This window comes from Embiotoca jacksoni, unplaced genomic scaffold, assembly GCF_022577435.1.
Source record: "Embiotoca jacksoni isolate LCO1_2020_lvr unplaced genomic scaffold, fEmbJac1.0.p SCAF_11, whole genome shotgun sequence".
Lineage (NCBI taxonomy): Eukaryota > Metazoa > Chordata > Actinopteri > Embiotocidae > Embiotoca > Embiotoca jacksoni.
Genome location: NW_027185241.1, coordinates 16,191,449 through 16,214,575, shown reverse-complemented (window position 1 = coordinate 16,214,575; position 23,127 = coordinate 16,191,449). Strand labels below are relative to the sequence as shown.

The 23,127-nt window shown below is 44.1% G+C and overlaps 1 protein-coding gene across 1 annotated transcript in view; it reads right to left on the bottom strand.

The window, feature by feature from the left end:
* Positions 1–884: 884 nt before the first annotated feature.
* The window catches only part of LOC138194540 (nuclear factor of activated T-cells, cytoplasmic 1-like), a 62,173-nt gene continuing 39,930 nt past the window's right edge, over positions 885–23,127 (bottom strand). The window contains exons 9-10 of the mRNA XM_069143353.1: positions 21,416–22,072; positions 885–2,845 (exon numbers count right to left, since the gene is read on the bottom strand). Of these exons, the coding sequence (XP_068999454.1) occupies positions 2,790–2,845; positions 21,416–22,072 (713 nt within the window). The 3' untranslated portion in view covers positions 885–2,789. The remainder of the gene's footprint in view (positions 2,846–21,415; positions 22,073–23,127) is intronic.

Here is a 23,127-nt window from a genome sequence, read left to right as displayed (position 1 = left end):
AGCATAGAAAAATCTTTCAACAAATGTTGATCAATTTTCACTGCTTTAGATAGCTTCTCTTCTTGACTGCTGCTTTGGCAGCGGAAGCCGTGAGCCTGCGTCTTCTCCCCACTGTGTCAAAGGGGATGGCGCTGTCTAAGACTAAGGTAAGAAGGACAGGGTGCCAGGAAAAAGGGGCGTGACTGCATCTGTAAATAGTGAGGCTATTTTGGGCTTACCACAGTCAAACAGGGGAGCACCGCCTCGGCCTGCCTTCTGTCACTATGGGGATGGGCGCTTCATAACTTTGCTGAATGGAAAAAGTCTGGAGGACTGGCAGGTGGTACACAGGAGCGTGGCACAGCTCCCATGGCGAGGAGATGTTACACTCATAACTAATCACCACTAACAATACTCACCGGAAAACACACAGGCCTTAGCTCGTAGATGGCATATCAGCAGCTTATTTCATTTTATACAGTGTGGGTGGCAAAAATAACTTTTTATGATTCAATTTTTTTTTTTTTAAAAACACATTCAAAAATCAATGTTAGAAAGCACTGTGCATTGTCCAACTGATTCAATATCTGTGATTTATAATGTATCATTTCAGATACATATAAATAGTTTCTAAAAGTAAAGACACTCCTTTTTTCATGTTTAATGTTACTTTAAATATGTAATATGAAATTAAATGAACTACTTTTTTGCAATAAAGAAAGTGTTGTACATGTTTTACTTGGAACTAAAACAAGAAGTCAGATCTTTCACATACATGTTTGACTTTCATAGATTCAGAGACAATCTCAGATTAAACCAAAAAGTTCATGTAGCTACTTGACAATATATAGTGTCAAATTACAATACATCTTTACTTATAAAAACAAATCCAAAAACACTGACAAAGTGTGTTTGCTCGAATGTAAACACCAGGACTTGTATTTATGGTCAATGTTATGCCATTTATTAATTCATTTTTGAGAACACATTAAATGCACTTAAAACACATTTAATTTTTCATAAATATTTCATATTAAAGAGAAATATGTTTCACCTTGTGCCTACACAGAAAAAGCATTACAGAGTTGCGACAATTGTTGTAGCCAGGAAAGAGAGTAAGGCACAAAATAGAAACCTTATTCATACAGTTTTAGTCATGCTATTATAATATATGTCTAAAAATGGATGAGGAAGCTATTGTGGAAGCTACTATCAGCTAAATGATCCCCAACATTTTTAACTGTGTGCATGCTCCAAAAGACACATAACATGGAAAAGACTGCAGCTGAGTGAAGGAAGAGCTGATGTTTGTAACACTACAGTGGAAATCAGTCTACAATATTTGGTCTGGAGGCGAGAAAATCTGCTATGTTCCTACAGTAAAGTGCATAATGTTTTTTTTGTTTTTTTTTTCGGGACGGGGGAAAGCACTCGAAGCTAAAGTCTCCGAGAGAAAAAGGAAACTCGGGCAATAATTTCACCAAAGATAAAAATCCTTTGGTTTACTCAGATCAATTATTGCCAGGTGGAAGTAACAGTCCTGCCTCGGTGAAATTACCCAGATGACGAGTAAAACTGGCGTACATTGATTATCCCTGTGCCGATTTACATGCAAACCTGCAGTGCAAGAAGTAACAGACAAATACATATTGTCCAAGAGTATTCTCATTTAAATTCAGCAGGTAAGCATACCATTGTTCAACTATCTCATAGCTGGGGAGAAACAAAATCTCTCATATCTGCCTTTAGAAACCCCTGCAAACCAGGAACTGTAGTCACAGGATATGTATGATATATTTTCTCTGATTGTCTTTGCTTCATTATGTCACGGTCTGGGTGGAGGACTGGAAGACCGGGAACGGGGTCATAAAAAATAGGCACTAAGGTGAAAAAAGCATAAAGCAGGGAAGCAGAAATGGAAGAAAATCATATCAGGAGAAGACAAACAGAAAGCTAAACTGCATGATATAAGCATAAGGCATACATATTTTCAAATACATGTTTATACAAAAGAATATCATACATAACATTCAGTATAAATGAACAAAGATAATAATAATAATAATAATAATAAGAAGAAGAAGAAAGCAAGAAAAATACAAGTCTAATCTATTCACATACTCCATACATATTTTCCAGCCTTTTTTTTTTATTTATTCTGTTTCCCTGTAAACAAATCATTGAAATGATACAAAAAGGTCATATAAAAACTTCCACTTTTGGGTTACAGTGAACCGTTTGCATTTGTGTGACTGCTGCTGTTTGTCCATATCACTGCTGTAAGGCACCGATTCGGTTGCTGCGGACTGACTGCACAAACAAATGAACCATAGTGATGAAGCCTGACACTTATTGTCCCATTAGCCTGTCCGTGCATTAACATACAGATCACACTCGAAATGAAGATTGTCATTTGTTAGAGAGGGGAGAGTAATTCAGTCTCATCGAGCTGCTTGGTCCACTAAAGAACATCTGCTGTGGATTAAGGCAAGTGTAGTCGTGTACTTTGCTCCTGATATCACTTCCCTTTTTGTTTTGTTAATATAACATTCACCTGTTTATTGAAATGGAGCTTGCCAGTGATTGTCGTTGTGAGTCTGCAGCGAGTCTTTGAGGAGCTGATGGCAGCGGTGGTCTGGTGGGAGATCCTGGTCAAAACTTTATTCTTCATTATCTGGACCTCAAGCGTTTTTTTTTTGTCCTCGTTTTGTTGATGCAGGAGTGTGTGGTGTGTGTGTGTGTGTGTGTGTGTGTGTGTGTGTGTGTGTGTGTGTGTGTGTGTGTGTGTGCTGCAGAAGACTTCTAGATGTCTATGCATGAGTGTGAACAGAAATGCTGGAGAGGTCATTCCTGATGATCTCGTTAACTGTGGAAACACAAGAGAAAGAGCAGATCATTATTAAGGAGCCACAGTGATGAACAATTTAGATCACTGAAGGATCACTTTACTTGTCTTAGTTATTAGCACTCAGTCTGTTACAACAGTTGTATAATGTGGCTGTGATGGGATCTTTCTGACGCTTGAAAATATAACCATGATGTGAAGTTTGAAAGAAGTGGAGGAGTGGAGGACAAAGAGGGATGTTATCAAGCTGCATTATGGGAAGTGTAGGATTCATGATTTCTGGGATGTGACTCATTTGTTGAGGGTCTGACTTTAGGGAAAGGACAAGGAGCCAGTCCATCACAGGCCAGAGAGCCAGAACACTCCCGCTCATGTTCACACCTAAGTGCAACTTACAATCATCATTTAACCTAACAGGCATGTGTCTGGTTGTGAGAGTACTGCTTACTCTCACAACCAGACACATGCCTGTTAGGTTAAACTAACTAAGCAAGAGGAAACCTCCGAAAGCACAGATAGAAAATGCAAACTGCACACAAAAAGTTCTAGCCGACCAGCGGGTTTGAACCCAGAACCTTTTTGCTGTGAGGTGACAACCACTGCATCATGGTGCCACCCAATTTAATTTATTTATTTTTTAATCAGTCTCTCACCCCCCACTCATGAAATCACTTTAATTTATTTCTGTTTTTACATGCACAACAAAGAACACAACAAATGATCTGATAAGAGCCCCCCCCCCCCCCCCCCCCACACACACACACACACACACACACACCCCCAGTGGGCCTTGTTTTACTGCCTGATCTTGGAAGATCCTTGTTGTGTTTATTTCTAGTTTTAAAGGTCTTTATCATTTCAGTTTTATGCTTGAATTTGTATATTTCTAAATATTGTGTTAAGTCTAATTTACACAGCTAGGACTAAATTGTAAATAAACACATTGTACAAGTTGCATAGAGATACTTTTTAAATGGGGGCGGGGGGCGTTTTAGGGTTTCCAGGGGCCCAGAAGATCCTTTTTACCCAACTCGCAGTTTAATCAGGCCATGATCACTGACCATACAAAGAATCCAGTTAACCGGTGTACCTTATGCTTCTACTGTAAAACAATGTTTCTATTGCAAGTTTTTATTCTATTATATTCTTCTTTATTATTTAATTTGGTGATATCGCATCAAATTGATTTTTCTCATGACTGCACGTGAATTTACACAGAAATACCACACTGAATACTTGGCATAGATGTGGTCAAGCTGAGAATTACTGGCTCTGTGTCACTGCAATCCAAACATAACAGTGTCATTACTAACTCATATCGGCTCCATACACACATCTCTGTTTCAAAGTCCTTGTCCTGTCTTTCCTGCACTGGTTCCTGTGCCCGCGCTTTTCCCACACCAGTGCAGACAGAGATCTGTCCCCTGCCTTTATCTGCTCTGTGTTCTTTGGCAAAACAGAGGGAAGTGACTGAGAAGATGGCGAGCACCCCGAGACCTGAGGCTCGACACAAACAAGAAGCTTCATAGTCGCAGAGCTCTGCGTGATAACGCAGAGCTGATGGAGACAGAGACAGAAAGAGTCTGGTGAAAACCAACCAGCGGAGCCGAGACAGGAAGTCCACCCACTCTGAGGTTCAAAGCAGGCCTGCAGTTTGTTATCACTAGATACTGTTTGGTGAACGGCGAGGCATCAAGATGAAAACAACACTGAGAGAAGAGAAAACAATTTGGATCCTTCCATTTACTCAACTGGTACAATGATATATTGATTGGCTCATGTGCTGACGAAACATGGAAAGATGCACACACAAAAAAAAGAAAAAAAAAAAAAAGAATTACACTTTTCCACAGTGGAACAGATGAACTGATTCATGGGAAACGTAGTGCAGAAACACCAAAGAAATATGGACACATGTTACCAAGACTGGAGACCAAAATGATGTCCGTAAATAATGTGTAACAGGTTTAAAAGAAGTAGGCCACACACCTATAATAGCATGCCTTGCTTTCTGTAGGCAGTCAAACACTCACCTCACCTTTCACATACACACACACACGCACACACGCACACACACACACACACACACACACACACACACACACACACACACACACACACACACACACACACACACACACACACACACACACACACACACACGGTTTGGTTGGGACTCACCTCCCTCAACAGGAGGAACTCCCATTGGAAAAATCCAACCTGTGCCAACACTGCTGGCTGTTTTCAACCCTGTTCCGCTCCGGGCTAAACAGGCATTTACATGCTGAGGTTATTTTTAGTTCTGCCATCGCAGGGCATAAAGGAAGTGTGAGCATGTGTAATAATTAAAATGATGAAACTTTAATGTCGCTGCTCGCCTCTGTCAGCCGAGGTGAGCAAACAGCTCCAGGTAATTCTGAAGAAGAGATGGGAAAACCCAACAGCTTGGCTGCAAGAAGCCACAAATGTACCCTTTGTTTTTCTCAGATTGAAAGCTCTGGCTTCCTTTCTTCTTTTCAGTCACCATAAAAGACAATATGACGTCTCCTCCACCCACTGTGGTGTTATTTTGCGGTGCTCTATCAACTAATATTTTCCATTGGCATGCCCAGTGATGTTCCATTCTGAAGAAACAAGTGATAGAGAGAGAAGAAAAGGTAAATCAATGGCCCTTATTGTGTTTTCATATACGTACGCTGTCAGCAACGTGAGAATTCTAGAAACAGGATGTGGGCAATTGTTACACCACAAGACAACACCAGGAGGCTATTTATAACTGCTTCATGTCACTATTTAGTAACAACAACTTCTGGGAAATGAAGACAATTTTAAAGAATCTGAATGAGTGACAGATAAACACACATATGATCATATCGTAATTGTACACGGTATGTAACAGCTAAAAAACTACTAAAAACAACATTTTGTTTACTTGATGAATTTTTGTATGCAGTCCAATATTTCAGATATACTTTTTTCCTAAATGCTGAATAATGAACCAAAATCAGGTGTCACAGCTCTATCGACGCAAACTTTTCTATTTCTCCTTTTAAGACAAACTTTTGCATGACATCTCTGCATTTTTGAGTCTGTTTCACCTTCCGTGAAGTGACACGATAACCACAAATTTGCAGCAAAGCGGGGAAGTCAGTCAGACATGCTGGGGAACATTTTGTTCTGAGTGGAATTTGGCTGCAAAAATTCAGCCCTTTGCAAAAAAGTGTCCGGGCAGAGGTACGGTGCAAGATCTCTACAGTAAACTAGGCCTTGTAAAGATACATATAATGTTTGAAAAAACATGCCAGAGGGTTATTTTCCACTTTCATGATCTCTATTTGCTCTTGTAAAAAAGAAAAATGTATTTAATGTTGCACAATAATGAAGTAAAGTGACCCGGCATCCCTCTCAACAAGCACTGGAAACTCGTTTTGTTGTTTTTCTTTTTTTCAGTTTCCCAGGTTAATAATGGAAAGCTGTAACTGGGAGGATACCCTCTCATGAATAAACAAAAACAGCGGAAAACTGAGCTCCAAATATTCCCCTGCTGAAAAAAAAAGAAAAAGAAAACACGTACACTGCTAGTCTTTGTCAAACAGAGTGACATCCTTTATTAGCTGCACTGCCAGTGCGATCAGTAAACAGCGGTCCGGACCTGTCAGGACTCATACTTGAGGCTGGGCGGCTGGGAGATCTATTTCAGGCAGGTGTGAGAGTGACACAGAAATATGACTGCTTTACTGCGATGCCAGCCAAGCCGAACACTTCAACGGACAATTCGGCTCCTTTGTGAGGGGCCGACCAGTGTTCCTTGGCAGGGAAAGTGTGTCATTGCAAAACCCCCCGTCTCCACTGGGTGTGACTGCTGGCTGTATAAATGTTGACCTCGCTAAATTAACCTCGCTGTGATGGGAGATGATTGGCTTCAACCTGTGAGGAGGGGGAGTCAGCTACCTCCAGGAGACATCCTGCAAGTGTGACACAAACATGTACGATGCAGGTGATTGTAGCTTTTATAAACTACATGATGTTGGTGGGAAACAAGCGGATCGTCATGTGACACGTTCTGACCAGCAGGAGCAGTCGGAACAAAAATAGCCCTCACAAGGAGCATGTTGCACCAGGTACTGGTGAGACGATTAATGTAATTCAGGAAGTTTGAGTTTGAGTTTGAGTAGTAACTACATGAATCGGACAAGACTTATCACTGGAAGGTTGTTTATAATACTACGAGTGAGGAGTTTACAACTATGGAAAGTTACCACAGCAACACGTCGTCTAGCTTCTGTCTTGATCGGTCGAGAGGTAAATAGTAGAATAGAAGAAGACTGTGCACAGTGCACAGGAGGCCTGCAATTTACCTTTCATTCAAGTAAAAAGGAGAATAAGAAGGCGAGCAGCACGAGTGATGGTCGGACTTAAGAGGCAGAAAAGTTGCTGCAACTGTTTGCAAGAATACCCAAACTAAATAAATTGATTATGAGCCTATGATCTCTAGAAATCGTTTAAACAGCAGCCGAAACAAACTGTGAACACAACGCCCTTAAAGTTGAGCTTGCAGTAAACAACTGTACATTTACACATTGAGCAGCATTTGGAGTTGTGTTTCTGGCCACCTGGCAAATGTATATGCAACATTTACTCTTCTTCTAGCTCTGTTTTCTGTGTCTGTCTGCTGCTGAGTGCTGTGCCATTAGCAAACAGAAAACAGCAACAGGTCTGGTCTGTAATGCCTTATACAAAGAATCGATCATCCAAGAGACATAAATGGAAGCTTATTATTAGAGCTTATTCACGCTTTTTAAGTTAGTCCTGATCAGGATGATGTCATTCATAAGTTGACATATGACAACAAAGAGTCCTGCATCTGACCATTAAAACTATGTTAACAATTTCACTCTGCTTTTAACATACTTTTCGATACATATATAACTATACAAATGTATAGAAATGTGTGCTTATATGTGATTTGTATACAAATAACAGTATATAAAAGTAAAAGAGTCTCTGAAAGTAGCAAAAACTTCAATTTCACTGTTGTGTTAACAATGAGTACTTCATATACAAACTATATGCTTTCTCTGACTCTGATATCAGAACAAAGAAGTTATGGTGCTGCGATTCGGCCTCCTTGTTATCCAGTAATCCGAGCACGGGCGTTATGATTTCATTTGGCTTCTCTGAGAGTTCAGCGTGAACCTGACCTGCACTGGGGATTTAGTTAGCATTGTTAGAGGAGAGCGCTGCACACTGGGGTTCGATAACAGCCGGGCGTCCTCAGAGAACAGAGGATGCCCTGTGGTCTGGAGAAATGCAGAGCCTCGAGGCCTGAGAGCCTCCTGGAGGTTCCTGCTGTCGTAACACAATCCCCCGCAGTCAGATCGGGGCCTGACTGGCAAAGAGAGTGACTTCACCTTCCCTCAGCTGACTACCCAAAACACGACCTCTGAACTCAAGGTTGTAACGGCAGCTTCCTGCCAGCGACTTCTGTTCTCACTTGGAGCCTCTTGATACTGGAGGAGTGGAGGGCACCTTCCTGAACTCCTCTTACTTTCACAACATGTATTAACTGCAGCTGTGTTGGGATCACGGACCTTTACACTGTTGCAAAGGGGGGTTGTTTCCTATGCTTGCTTGTACCTCCTGTAGTACCACATCAGCTCTGTGAGAAAGACGAGGTAGCTTCCTTCTATTGTGGCGCTCGGACTCTCAGCGAGGAAGTTCATCTGAGTCATAGAAGTCCTTTTATGTAAACACTGACAAACACTGGCATCGAATCTGTGCAGGAGCTCAGATAGGGTAAAAGGGGACTGGCTCCGAGGCAGCTAAACCTCATCTGAACTTGTGATTTCACGTGAAATTGATTTGGTGGGGAAGCCAAACTAACGCTCAAACTTGCTGCAGAGAGACAATTGAATTTCCTGCTACATATTACTTTTGTTTCCCCACTATATCAAATCTTCTCTCGGCCTCAGCAGAAACACTTAATGGACAATTTGTTGCCTCCCACACACACGGCTGGACGGAGAGGCTCGGACAACGCCACTTATCTTGTGCTCATAACAAGCCGTGTCAAAAATAGGGAGGGGGTCAAAGGTCAGGACACACGCATACACACATGACACAGACAGAGGAGTCGAGATAGAGTAAGTGAAGGAGAATGAGTGAAACGAAGAGGGAAGCAATCCTTATTCCCACAGATAAACACAAATGGAAAGAGACAAAGTGTTCCACTCGTGCTTCATCGTGATGAAGTGCTCATAAATTCATCCGAGCCTCGCAGGTAGACAGCTTCTAATCCATCGCAGGGATCCCTTTGGGCCTAATGATGTGATGATATGTACAGACAGTATATTTCATCCCCACAGCTAAGCTGATGTGTGAAGCCCCAGGCTTCCCCATGTGGAACCACTCAGCCTCCACGACTGACAGAGGAGCTGGAGAGAAAAAAGAAAAGAAAGAAGAAGAGACGGGGCAACTGAGTTTGTTTCAGAGTTTATCCCGAGAACGGAGGTTTTACAAACGCCTGCAGCAGCTGGAGGTGACACTGTTGCTTTATTGGCAGCAGCCAATCATCTACCAACATTGCTGAAGTGAGCAATGACACCATTAAAGTCCTGATTTCAGTGTAAAGTCATGGCAGGGAAGAATAATTTGAGATATAATGGATGAAAAAAAAAAAAAAGAAGGAGCAGAGAAAGAGGAAGAAGAAAAATAAGAGGAAGATGAAGAAAAGTGGGACAGAGGCAATAAAGTACGGTACTAAAATTTTACACTTGATTTATCTCTTAAGGAGGCAGTGCAGGGATGCCAAGAGAAAGGTGAGACAATCCATCTTTTGTCGGGATGAAGAGAAAAGAAGAAATAAAGTACAGAGTGTAAACAAAATGTGCTCTGATGTCACCGAACAGATTTACAATCGATATGTCTGCTGCCGTTTTTAGACTCCTGGCTCAGTTGGAGTAGAGAGCCGTGAGAAATAACGATGACATACTCCCCGAGCCTCACGCGGAGAGACAAAGTGGAGCTGGGCTCTAATCTCCACCTGCGAGCCTCTGATGTGCCTCACCTTTCAGAGGACATGGTTCACGGCTCTCTGTGCTCAGATGAATCGGACATATTACCGAACCGAATGACCCGACCCAGGAGGGTTTAGGTGTCTGCCCGGCCCTGATTCTAATCACTTAAGCACAGCCAAATGTACTAGAAAGGCTGGAGGACAATAAAACAGCAGTGTCCCAAATTAGAAATCTAAAGACAACAACTTTTACTGACGTGCTTATTTTGGCCGCGGCAGTGCAGAACGTTTGTCTTTGATCTTGCTTGGTGTGCTCTGCCTCTCCCTATCTCACCTCACTCTGTCTCTCTTTGTGAGCCTGCCGCTTCCCTCTCCTCCTCCTCCTCCTCCTCCCATTTCCTCCCGGGGACCCGAGGGCCGCGGGTGTGCTCACTCGAGGTCCGTCTCCAGGGAGGATGAGGGGGGGGGGGGGGGGTGTTTACATGGTTGGAGCTGCTCTCCAGTGCCCTTATCACTGACTTCTCTGAATTTGGTGTGCAGTCGTTACAGACTGCATCGTTAACAATAACACATCATAAAAATATATTGTAAAAGGGGTTTAAATTTACAGTAAACAGTCTGTAACAGTGGAAACATAAGAAATGTATTCAATAATATAGAATACTTAAAAATGGAGACCAGTGCTTAAACGTTTTCAGAAAAAAATTCCCACAATGCAATGCGTGAGGAAAATACAGGACCCTCTGACAAAAAAACTATGGGAGATGCCCATAAAAAAAGAAAAGAAATGAATGTTATGTACTGCCCACCCTGGTTGATTGACAGATGATGTCACCAAGCGCCAAGCAGATGCTTGAATGCTTTGCACAAAAATGGTGCTTTCACTTATTTTGATTTCACAGCTCAGCTTGACGGCTTTAAATTGTACGCCTTTAGCTGCAGTGGAAGAATAGCACAGCAGAACTCAACAATCAAAGTGTTTTTTTTTCAAAAGAAAAACATAAAAGTCAGAAGCTAAAGAGCTTCTGTGTGTACGGATGACTCAAGAGTTTGTGAAATCAAAAGCTCCGTTTCACAAACTAGTGAAGCGTAAACGCATAAAGCAAACACCAAAGCCTTAAAAAAATGCAGCAAAATGAGCAAAACACACATCTCAGCAAATGAGATATGAAAGGAGACAGATTAAAACTCTTTGCATGGCTCATTACCGTAGAGTTTATGGTAAAATATCTCAGCCATCTGATAAACTCACCGTGATTGATTCTGAATTAGAAACGTATGCTGCTGCGGCGGCTGACGCAGATGGCTAAAGATTTCACTGGTTTTAAAAAAACGTTTTAAAAAAAATGAGCATATTGAAACGATCACACTCCAGTAGGTTGTAGCCATTTCGGAGTGATTTTGGCTGTGCACCTGCATACAACACAATTTACTACTGCATTTGTAGAGCGTTTCTTTAAATCACATGTTGCCTGTCAGACAAAATGTGGGATATCACAATTGTTGTCTTTTATTTATATATAGACAAACGATGTTCTCCGTGTCCAAAAAAGCTTACCTCAGTAAGCTTTATTACTCGCTATCCATCACAAATACATGGCTCAGAAAGGCCCCTTCCTGTTGTTCAGTGTGCATGTCTGCTTGTGTGTGTGTGTGTGCGATGCCAAAACTGCTCATTTGTTGTTGTTTCAAACAAAACTGGTTTAGTTTGGTTGTTTGTGACTAAAAACAGGCCTGTAGGGGCCCTCGTGTGTCCTTTAGACTCTCTGTGCATTCCAATATCCATTCTACCGTTCTACCCCGCATGCCAGAAACAGAATTACAATGTCCCGATACACAGTATGTGAAAGGTACCAGGATGTCCGACTATATCAAGTCATATTTTGCAGTATGCAGGCCAGCATGCTACTCTAGCTGTGATTATCCACAATCCTCTGTGCAGCAGAAGATACGTCAAACAGACTGAGCCGCCGAGACAGTTGGTGGCGCTAATGTTCACAAAAGGAAGAAGAAGAAGAAGAAGAAGTAGAAGAAGAAGAAGAAGAAGAAGAAGAAAAGGGAGGAGAAGAAGATGAAGGAGGAAGAGGAGGAGAGTACTCGTTCCAAATCGCATCCTTTTTCTTTTACTTCAAATGTTGCACTTCTGATTGCGGCGGCTATGACCAGAAGGGTCAAAGTTCACGGCCAAAGTAGTATGTCCTCATTGTATGCATACTACATGCAACAGTAAATACTTTGTGAGGGCAGCTGCAGTACATCCCGAATGTAAAAAGAAAAAAAAGTATGTGATTCAGAAAGCACCTTCTGCTTTTTCCAAATAAATAAGAACTACAGCAAACAGGACACCAGCGCTAAAAACATGCAGCCTCAGTGTCTTATTGGTTATTTTATAGCTTTGGTTCACATGCTCTGTTGAAACTAACGTTTCCACTGATCCAGCTTCATCCTCAGAGTCACAGAAAAAGCACAGATTAGTATACTAAAGGTAATAAAATCTGTGCTCAAGAACACGGCCTCTCTCTTCCAACATCCCCGCTGGCAATCTGACTCCGTACTGAAGCTGAGCGTGATCTGATTAACACTGTCTGCTGACCCCGAGAGCCGCCCTACAACTTTAAAGCCTCAACACCTGCAGGGATTCAAGGACACAGAGGAGGAGGTCTCTTCAGGGCACATCATGGACACATTCACTCTGGAAGCTGGAGAGATGCAATCTTGGCAAGACATGCACTTATCTCTTCTTCCAACACCCCCAGACTTCGCTTTGATTTTCATAGACAAACTTACTTCCATCTGGAGTCTGTATAGTTGTCAAGAAACCCCGACTGTCTCCAAGTGCAAGGTGAAAACAGAGCTACTCTTCCAGAGATAGTAAGTGAGACAGAGATGTTTTCTGCCACCTGTAAATCACAGAGCCCCGTTCTCACCTGCTTCTGTTCGTGCTGTTTCAAATCTTACAGATTTAACAGTTGCCGTGGCCGAGGGAGGGAACCTGCCACTTGAATACCTTAGCAGATACAAGAGCCTGCTATTTCACTCCGTCGTGCAGTAAATCTGACGGATTTTATTAAAATGTACGTGACATTTTGGTTCGCAGTGTTTGGGCGCGGAGCTTTCCCGACTTCCAGCACTCTCCAGATTCGACACGGCTGATTTACTGCACAAGCAGACAGAATTAGTTGGTCTTCTAGACCAATAGATTTGAGGAGTCTAAGAGAACAGTAAGTTCTCACTTTCAGGGCATAACGACTTCAATTTCTATTTAAAAAAAACCTTTATGAAGTGCTGTAGATGATGACTTCAATAATATTTAATTAATAATTGAACAATGCTTTTTGGTCATTTATAAGCTATGAATAACTATTACAAAAATACAAAAAAAAACATTGTTCTGATTAATAACCTGTAAAATATTATGAAAAGACATATGAAGTCATATAAATAATCACTATATCAAAATGTTATTAACTCATGGTCCACTTGCTAGATTTCCTTGTAGCTGAACTTCATGGCCTTCATCAAGAGGATGGTCAGATGTATGTGAAAATCAATATGTCATTTACAGAATTATAATAAATATGTCACATTATCAGTCATTCTCTCTTTGGGGGAGTTTGTCTTAGTAGCCTACATTAATAAACACATAAAACGTCCATGCATCTCTTTATAACTACATTTAAGTTCCTTAACAACAACCTGTTTTATTTATTCTACACTAAATAAGGTCTGTGGGTTTTGGGCTTGAGCACCGACTGACTCATGAGACATAAACATGTGAAATCTGGGATATTTCCGTCCTAAACACGGCAGATACTTTAAGAACACATTGGCCTTTCTTGAGCCACAGAACTTAATTTTGATGTTTGCGTAGCGGCAGTGCGGACTTTCATCATTTAATCTCTCCCATTATGAAAAAGCCTTACAGAGCGAGGCTTAGCATGTTGTTTTAAAGCGCAACTGGGCTCAGCCGAGTACAATCAGAGAGTCGGGGGACCGGTTGGGCTTCATGACTGCCATGGGTTTCATGTCAACAGTAGGACACTTACAGTTCAGTGGTTATGATCATTCCCTGCCCTGAAGTAAACCCATTCACCCGCTGCTTGTTCAGTCTCTGCGCTGTGAGCGGCCGCCGAAGGGACAGGAAGAAAATGTGATCTTTAACTCGGCCCGTATTTTTCTTTCTTTGACTTTTAGTGTTTTGGTTTTAACAGCCTTAGCTGTGAAATAGCACGTAGAGTGTGTGTGTGTGTGTGTGTGTGTGTGTGTGTGTGTGTGTGTGTGTGTGTGTGTGTGTGTGTGTGTGTGTGTGTGTGTGTGTGTGTGTGTGTGTGTGTGTGTGTGAAGAACAGGGGCAGTGGGAGAAGCTCCCAGGGAAAAATCACCAAGATTGCATGCTACTTTCTTCCACCTCAGATTTTCCCCTCTTTCTCCACATCTTTCTGTGTCTCTTTTATTTCTATGGCTGACCTGCTTCTTTTCATGCTCGCTGAATATTCCTGTATGTGAGGACACGATGAGAATCTCCTGACCAAAATCTCCAAACCATGAAATACAAACCATGACTTGTGGCTGTCCCTCCATTTCACAGTAAGACAGCAGCTTAAAAAAAAAAATCTCTAACAAGTGAATTAAATGTAGATTTTGAAAAAGAAATTGACTATTAATGGCATAATATCTGTATTTTATGTTGACCTGCTTGTGTTTAGAATGACTAGTCAGTGCTAAAATAAATGGACATGTGCATTTTTTTTAATTTATTTTTTTGTGACAGATTCTACTCTCACTCTTTCAAATTTTACATCTGCATCTATATTTCACTCTTCTTCTTTCTGTCCTGACACCCTCCTCCACCTCCTCCACTCGTTTTCCCTTTATGACGACCTCTCCTTCCCTCTTCTATCAGAGGTATTTGTGCATGGAAGGAGACGGCGAACTCTGCCAACAGTTGCAAAACTCAACGGCTTTCCCCATCCCACCAGCCTGGACCACACTTCTCTGTTGACATCCGTCGCTACAGGATACTATTTCACTGAGGTAACGGATTTCAGATGCAGATCTGTTATTTCTCGGTCTGCGATGGAGACCTGCTCCTGTTTACTGATGCCGCAGGTATTTATGTCCAACTAGTGAGCAGCTTGCTGTGGTCACTGTATTCATATGGACGATCCCCTCTTTGAAGCACATTCAACTGTTTGTGACTGTTTATGTGTCCCTGAGCAAAACACACTATAAGCTCCAGGGCTGCTGAACAGAGGCTGATCGTGACCTCTGTCCTTCCTTTTGGAAGAAGCTAACGTAGTCTTTTAGCAAATCAGATTCAGTGCTCGTTGGGTGTTTAGCGTGCGCCTGGACTGTATGACTTTTCCATGTGCTCATATTTTTTTTTAAAGCCAGGAGGAAATATCCAGGATTCAAAACAAATTTATGGTTTCTGTGACTGTGCAGCATTTATGGTGCTCACAGTACGATCAGCCATGTCCAAAGGGGAACAGTGTTTTAGGGGGAGAGCAGTGAGTTCTTTTAGTCACAAACAAACCAAACGAAGCAACTGAAATCACCGAAGGCATTTGAGTTCTGCACATGAAACGATGACATTTCGCCCGCTGAGCAATACAGCCTTCAAAATCAGATAATACAAGTCAGAAAGTCAAGAGACAAGGACTTAAATGAGAATGAAATCACATCTTAAACGCAGCCTTCTCCAACTTCTCCAACGCATGATAACGACCTTCCGAGGAAAAGGAGACTCATTCAGTGATCATCCTGTCAGAGCAGTAGACCACACTGACATTTGTCATATTATGATTCAGTAATGAGGGTGTCTGGCATGAGGTGGCAGCTCCATGATCACAGATATACACAGGAAGGTCCCAGCCAAGCCACAGGCCCTGTCTGAGTCCTGACCCGCTGTGATCCGTGCGGCTCGGCGGCTTTTCAACGCGTGTTTCTCAAACCTCAGAATGTTCGCCACACAAACCGAGCCCTCTAAACAGCTGCGTCAGGAGAAACTACAAGAAATACATGACGTATGATGAAGTGAAGGAATATAGCTCTAATGAATAGACTCGAATGTGCCTGGACAGTGAAGCATCTACTGTGCCTTGTGGCTTTGCTCTGCTAGATTTGATTGTACACTTCACTGAAGTTAATTGTGCTGTTGATGCCAGGTAATTGCCTTCCATAGAAAGCAAACACAGTGTGTCAGTTCACACAGAAAGTAGACACAAATCATTTCTGTGCCGCACATTTCTGACATTTGGCAAAAGAAAAAACTTGAATCTCTCATCTAAATGTGTCCGTGTGCAGATCGCAGACACAGAAGAAATCCAATTTGTTTAGATAATTTAGCTGCAGTTCTTCAGCAGACACATTCCTTCTCAGTGACTGTGGATATTATGACGGAGCGACTGAAACCAGACCAGATCCTCTGGGTCCGCTGCCAAAGGTTCGGGGTGCACACGCGCACAAAAGAGCCAACCTGCTGCCGTAACAAATGGACTGATGTCTTACAGATTCATCTCATCTCATCACAACTAATAATAATAAAACACAAACTAAAAAGAAAAGAGATGAATACGGTGACCCTGTTGCCACTGTCGTATGTAACCACTTAGATCCAATTATTTGCTAAACTGCGAGCAATCTGGGACAATAGTGTCTACAATTGAGTTGGTTTTATAACGTGTTGTACAAAAAAAAGAAAAATCTGGTCCCAACTAGGAATCTGAAGGCTCTTATGTTGAGCCAATGGGATGGAGATAAAAGAGATGTAAGAGGAAACAGAGGGCGAGAAGGTGATCCAGAGGACTTTCACTCAACTGCAAAGGTATTCCTCTTCTGCTGGGTTCCATTACTGTACTTCCATACTTTATATTACAAACGAACAGTGTGTTTAACCACGCTGTTATCTAACTTTATGAGAATTACTTCATGTCTCCAACTGTGTGCTGCCACAGGGTGTGAGGACTTTTATTTGACCACAGATCCTCTTTTCCAGTGCGATTAACAAGTCTGTAAAAAGACTAAAAAGTTGATGTGTTTCACTTAAAATGTATAAGTGAATTGATCAGTTAATACAACTTCTACCACAAGCAGATCATGTTTACTACAGAGCACACACACCTTTATAGTGCTTAGTGGGGTCTGTAGTATCTGATAATGGGCAATAAGAGCCAAAGCTGCTCAATTCACACAGTAAAGGTTAATGATTTTTAATCTTAATGAGAAGAAATTTTAATCAAGTCTATTGCTGATCCCAGAAGTGCAGTTGGTGCTCCTTAGCATATACGGTCAATGACCCAAAGGCCAATCCACGAGTGCACTCTCCTATTCATTTTTCCCATGACTATAAAACTTCTCCAGCAAAGCCCAAACTTTAGCTCGTACCTCACCATGTCAGGAGCTGCCAGGAAAACGGGATCCCTAATATGAGAAGGCAGCAATAACAACAATAGTAAAATATCCACATCCTCTTTGTGGTCATAAATAATAAAAAAGCCATAACGCTTTTTCTTGTAACCGTCAATATCCCTATGTGTAGCAGGAGACGGTGTTCTAGGCATTGCACTTAACCACAAGACAGCCTTTCTTTCTGCATACTATTAGCTGGAGCTTGACCTGCTCCCAAAAGGCCAGAGGGGTGAGAGGTGAAGCGCTGTGAAAGCCCACGCTGTCGCTCACGGTGCTTCCGCACGGAGCCGACTCCATCGACTAATAGAGACAAACACGCACACACAAACGTACTGTCTAAACATACAGGAGCAGCCTTTCTTTAGTGAGTCCCATTAGACACTTCAACCTCCACTTTAATGAACACCCTTCCCCCCCACTAAATCTTCTCAGTCTTCTGCTCCCCCTCCGTCCAATCCAGCCTTGCGGCACACTCCGATGTGAGCGACTCAGCATGTTTTCAGCACGGTGCGGACGCGCTCTCAATCATCATTAGGGGTTTTGCGGAGTCCTGGGGTCTGGGCAACTCGCCAAGATGTGTAAAAGTTTCCATGAGGAATACCTCAAGTTGCCTTCAGAAGCGTCGGTGGTGGACGGAGATCCTCAGGAAGGTTAGGAGGCCTTTATTTTTTTTTTGATGCTGGAGGGAAGGATGGAGGGGGGGAAAGGGAGAATCGACAACATCTCTGTTTTCGGTTTGAGAAAACAAGCCCTAATAGAGTTTCAAATGCACCAACCCTGAATTGAGGAGGAAACAATCACAAGGAAAAGCTCCCCTGCAAACACGAGGCAATCAGAGCACATATGTCAAATGTCAGAAATCGACGGAGGCCACGTTGCACTCTGTGTTTTTGTTATGTTTGGGGGAATAAGGGCCCTCTGTTTCCCTGCAGAGGCAGCTGGGAGAAATCTGGCTCTCTGATTAGCACGAGTTCCTGCGTTGTGCGCCGCATTCAGCTACGTTTCATGATATCACCCGTCACAGCGGCAGCTAATGAGACAGGACACACGGCAGCAGCCTCGCAGGGCCGAATGCCGGGCCCAGCCAGCACACACTGCTCCTGCTCTACACACACACACACACACACACACACACACACACACACACACACACACACACACACAGAGCAAAATACCTATAAACACCAGGAACGGGGTTCAAAGTGGAGGGTTTGCAGCGTGTGATGTGGGCTGCCTTTTCCAAAACTGTCTAAAAAAAAAAGCCTAAGATTAAAAGTGTATTTCTGTGTGTGTGTGTGTGTGTGTGCACATAGGTGGACATATGTGTTGGGGATTATTTGAGACAAGAAGGGGGTATGATGTCACCAGACACGCTCCTTCAGACGTATGACAAAACATGCCGTCATCTTGGCGTTTCTTTTTTTAGGCTTAATTGGCACGGCTAACGAGGCAAACGAGAAAATTCTCCTGTTATATACCCTGATGTCATTTGACTGCCATTTTTCTAGCAGTCGTGCGCCTTGTAAAATACAGATAGTGGGGTGTGAGTAAGTGCGAAATGTCTGAAAACGTGGGTTTTATGTGAGCCCCACCATGAGTTGTTTACGACAGTTAGTCAACAATGCAACGAGGCGCAGTCTTCGAGCAGCGGGTGTTTCATGCTTTTCTTAACTCCTTTACCTAAAACCATGTTGATCTGTGGCCGAGCCTCCAGCTACGGGCGAGGCTGTGGCAGGTGAAAGCCAATGTGCCGCTGAGTGAAAATGGGTGCTTCAACGGTGATCTGACTGCCAACTGGATTCCTCCCATAAAACCTCGGTGTAGATCCCAGAATTACCGCCTCACGCCTCGCACTGTAGTTAGTGAGCTTCTATCACGGCGGAGGGAAAAGTTTAGCAGTTTCCAGTGGAGACTGTGTACGGCAGTCAGGGGGGTTCACGTCTCAGACTCCCTCCGTACTAACCCAGCTCCTCGCGGTACAGTAGCTCACCGTGGATAAGTTGAGTGATTTCTCAGGGGCTGTCTAAAAATCCGGGCCGCGCCGGAGAGACACATTTCCTCTGGCTGATGAGAGCCGGAGGCCTCAGCGTTCGAGCGTGGGAGGTGCACCACTCTTGGGGAAGATCAACTGTGCTCCCGCAGACTCCAAATCACCGGCTCCCCGATTGCTGGGGAGGAAACGCTGCTCTGCGCGGCTAGCGTTAAATCACTGCTGCCGAGGTGAGGTCATCTGCTTCTCTTCCTTCTCTAATGGAGCGCCGAGCTCGCTAACATGCGGCGGTAATGCTTGCGGATGGGGAGCAGGACGCCCTTTGAGCCGCCTTCCGATCTTATTTACTTTAGCTTAGGGCTCATTTGAAGGGGTTTGGGATAGGGCCGGACCGGGGAGCAGCAGATGCCTTTGCAGGATGCTGTTACCACCGCACACTTACCAGGACTGCAGGAGCTCACCACAGAGGCGCGCACAGACGGTAGGTGATGCAAACCGTCAGCACGCTGACGGTTTCAAGGGGCTGCCTCGCTGTCCTACGAAAATCAATACACATTTCTGCGCGTCCCTAATGCAACTGTAATCACTGGCTGAATACATTTGGCCACCGGGTTGGAGGAAGATGGAGCTCGGTAAAGTGACAGTGGATGGAGTGGTGGCGAACAGAAACAAGGTTACATGATTTTACGTGAACGTATCAGTGCATACCGTTGGTGTAAAAGCACCTCTGTCTTCCTTATTTCAAAGAATAAAGCTATAGTTTCACCTAATTCAATTAATGCTTAAATTAAAGCTTCTGTGCAGTTACAGAGTGAGAGAGGATTTGAAATGCAAATGCAGCGTAGCTGTGAGCTCGAGAAAATGAGAAAAGACAAATAAAAAAAAGGAATGAGAAGAGAAAAAAGTTTGAAATCAGTTTATAGAGCTGATAACAGATAGACCCCCCTCCCCCAAACCACCACCACCACCACACACACACACACACACACACACACAAACCACACCCCCGTGTCTGTATTGTGTGTTTATGAGGTGAGGACTAATGGGACTCATCAAGACTGACAGATATGCTGACAACCGCATTTCAACTCAATTACAGTTCCACAGGAAAACTCCCCTGGTCCCCTCATGCCTATCACCCGTCTGCTCCCAGAGCTGTTGAGTGAAGTGCGAATACTCGTGCATGAGCACGCGCACACACACACACACACACACACACACACACACACACACACACACACACACACACACACACACACACACACACACTACATCGGTATATAGAACAAAAGGTGCACAGGAAGGGTGATATTCCTGAGAGTGTCCCCCAGCTCTACTAGGATGGAGGGGGATTTTTAGCATTTCAAGCGGGCACGATGCCAGTGATGTGTTCTATATCATAACAACAAGTGGAGCCTCTGCGAACACAGATAACAGGTTGCTGACCTGAGAGACAGAACGCGAGGTGGACGCAGGAGGCAATAAACCCGACCATATGGTCCCTTGGGTGTGACTGGTTTCATTGCCGGAGGGAGACCAGTGACCCCACAGTCTCCCCTGATGACGACAGCCGCATGGTGTCGACTCCGTGGGGAGAAGACAGGAAAACAAAGCCCTCTGCCTCCTGCCTCCCAGCATCCCTCCCTGAAACGTTGTGAGGGGAAATAGCGGTCCGGTGCAGGAAACCCCTACCCATTGTTTTGCTTCCTTCATTAGCCGTTGTGTCAACAGTTTGGTTGGCTCCGCGTGTGCCACTGTTTTTGTTCTGCTGCTCCCCAGCTGACCTCGGTGCTCTGATGTTTTGACAGATTGTTTCAAAAATCCCATCAAGGCAATTTACCGTTTGAAAGTATAAAAGCAGCCACTCGGACAACATGAGCCACGCCGCCCCGTTAAACCAAAAGCAAATAAAGCCGCAGGGTCTAAAATTAAACAAATGTGACGCAAATCTGCTGCCAGAATTTCATCAGGAAACACTGAGAGGTGCTGCTGGGCGCGGCTATGTGTGAGGGCCGGCAGATAAGCTAAAGGTGTTAAATAAATGTGATGTGCTACGTAAACAGCCTTTCCTGGCAGGGACAGTGAGCTCATTAAGAGGGACTTTCATCTCGAAAAACTAAAAATTATCATCAAATGAAAACTTGTATACGTGTACACCTTGTTTGTGGGAACTCACCATCATCTAGGTACATCTGGTCCAACTCCTGGGGCTCCTGTTTGACGGTGATGGCCATCGAAGGGGGGCTGGCGTCCTCGGACAGCAGGCTGGGTGAGCTCCCTCCTGCTGGGGCCGAACTGGCTGCTGCCTGCGCCTGAATGGGGCTGTAGGCCGGGACGAAAGGGCTCTCCGCGGGCCCGCCAGGAGTGGACGGGTGGGACACCGGCGAGGACGAGGGGCTGCTGTTGGCATACATAGGGTGGTAACCTGGGCTGTTGAGGTGGTTGGGGCTGCCCTGGGAGTGGAGCATCCCGAGCGGGGAAGTGTGGTCTGGTGACGGCGGGTGGGCGAGGTTAGGGCGACCGGGGGTCTCATGAATGGGGGACACCACCGGACCTGGCGGCGCCGCATGGGTGGGACTGTTGGGGAGGCACTTGCTGTATGCCACGGGGGACAGGTCGTGCAGGGTGGGGCTGGAGCTGGGGGACGACGACGGCATGGCGGCATGGCAAGGCGGGCAGGGAGCGTAGCCACTGACCAGGCAGACGTCAGGATCGGCCACAGGCATGATGGTAGTGAGCCTGGGCTGGCTGTAGTAGGGCTCTGAGTGCATGGACAGCCCCACACTTCCCAGAGAATCATACTCATCACTGGGTTCTGTCTTTATTATCGGCACTGAGGGGGGGGAAAAAGTAGAAAAGAAAAAAAGGTGGAGTCGTTAAAAAACGTGCAGGGAGTCCACGTGGCGCAGTGAGGCTGAGTAAAGGAGTGAGTAGGCACTATTGTGGCTGCACTACCCTCCGTAATCCAAACAAACAACAACCAGTGAATGTGGGCTCTGTGTCAACTTGGCCGAGTCCTCTAACAGAGAACCCCTCCCCTCCCCCACCCCCACTACCACCACCACCCATCTTTACCACACCAAGAAAGAAAAAAAAAAAAAAGAAAAAAAAAAAGAAAAAAAAGAATAGGGGGGGAAAGAAAAATGGATGAGTCATCAGTGTGGAAAGCCGCAGCTGGCTCTAATAATGAATAAGACCTATTTTCTTTGGACTCTCTTTCCAGCGCTGATATCCAATAAAAGTACTTTAAAGCACTGGACTGCTGCTGCTGTTGCTGTTGCTGCTGGAGGAGCCCAGGACCCCTAGGTTTCCTCCACACTCCACAAGTAATTGTTTCTCTCAGGACCAAAAGATAGAGGAAGGGGGGGGGGGGGGGGTGAAAAAAAGGGAGATGATTGGATTTTGATTAGGCTGCCTGAGCTCCTTAAGAGGCTGCAGAGCTGTGCCTGTGGTTTCAGGAGTTTCAGACCTGAGCTAATGCAGCAGAGTGCAGTGACCCCACTTGATCATCCTGCCTCCTAATTTCTAATCCAGTGCAGACTGTCTGCGTTGTTTCCTGATTAGCTCTGACTGACAGGTATTACATGCTGCCGCTTCGCCGTCAAGAAAGGTTTTCTATTAATTGAGATTTTCAATCTCAACTTGGAGCCTTCACGAGCAGAAGTATGGAGCGGGATCCACGTTAACAAGCTCACTGCTGAGTTATTATACAAGTACATATACACAGACTGTGCCAGCACACAAGTAGTAGGCCGTGTTAAGATACCCAGATGCATAGCAAAGGCCTGTGAGTCACAATGGACGCACTGTTTCTATTTCTGCACATTGTTAAAATGTGTTAATGGGTGTGGTGAGTGTTTGATGCCAACCATTAAGAGGTTTTGGCTA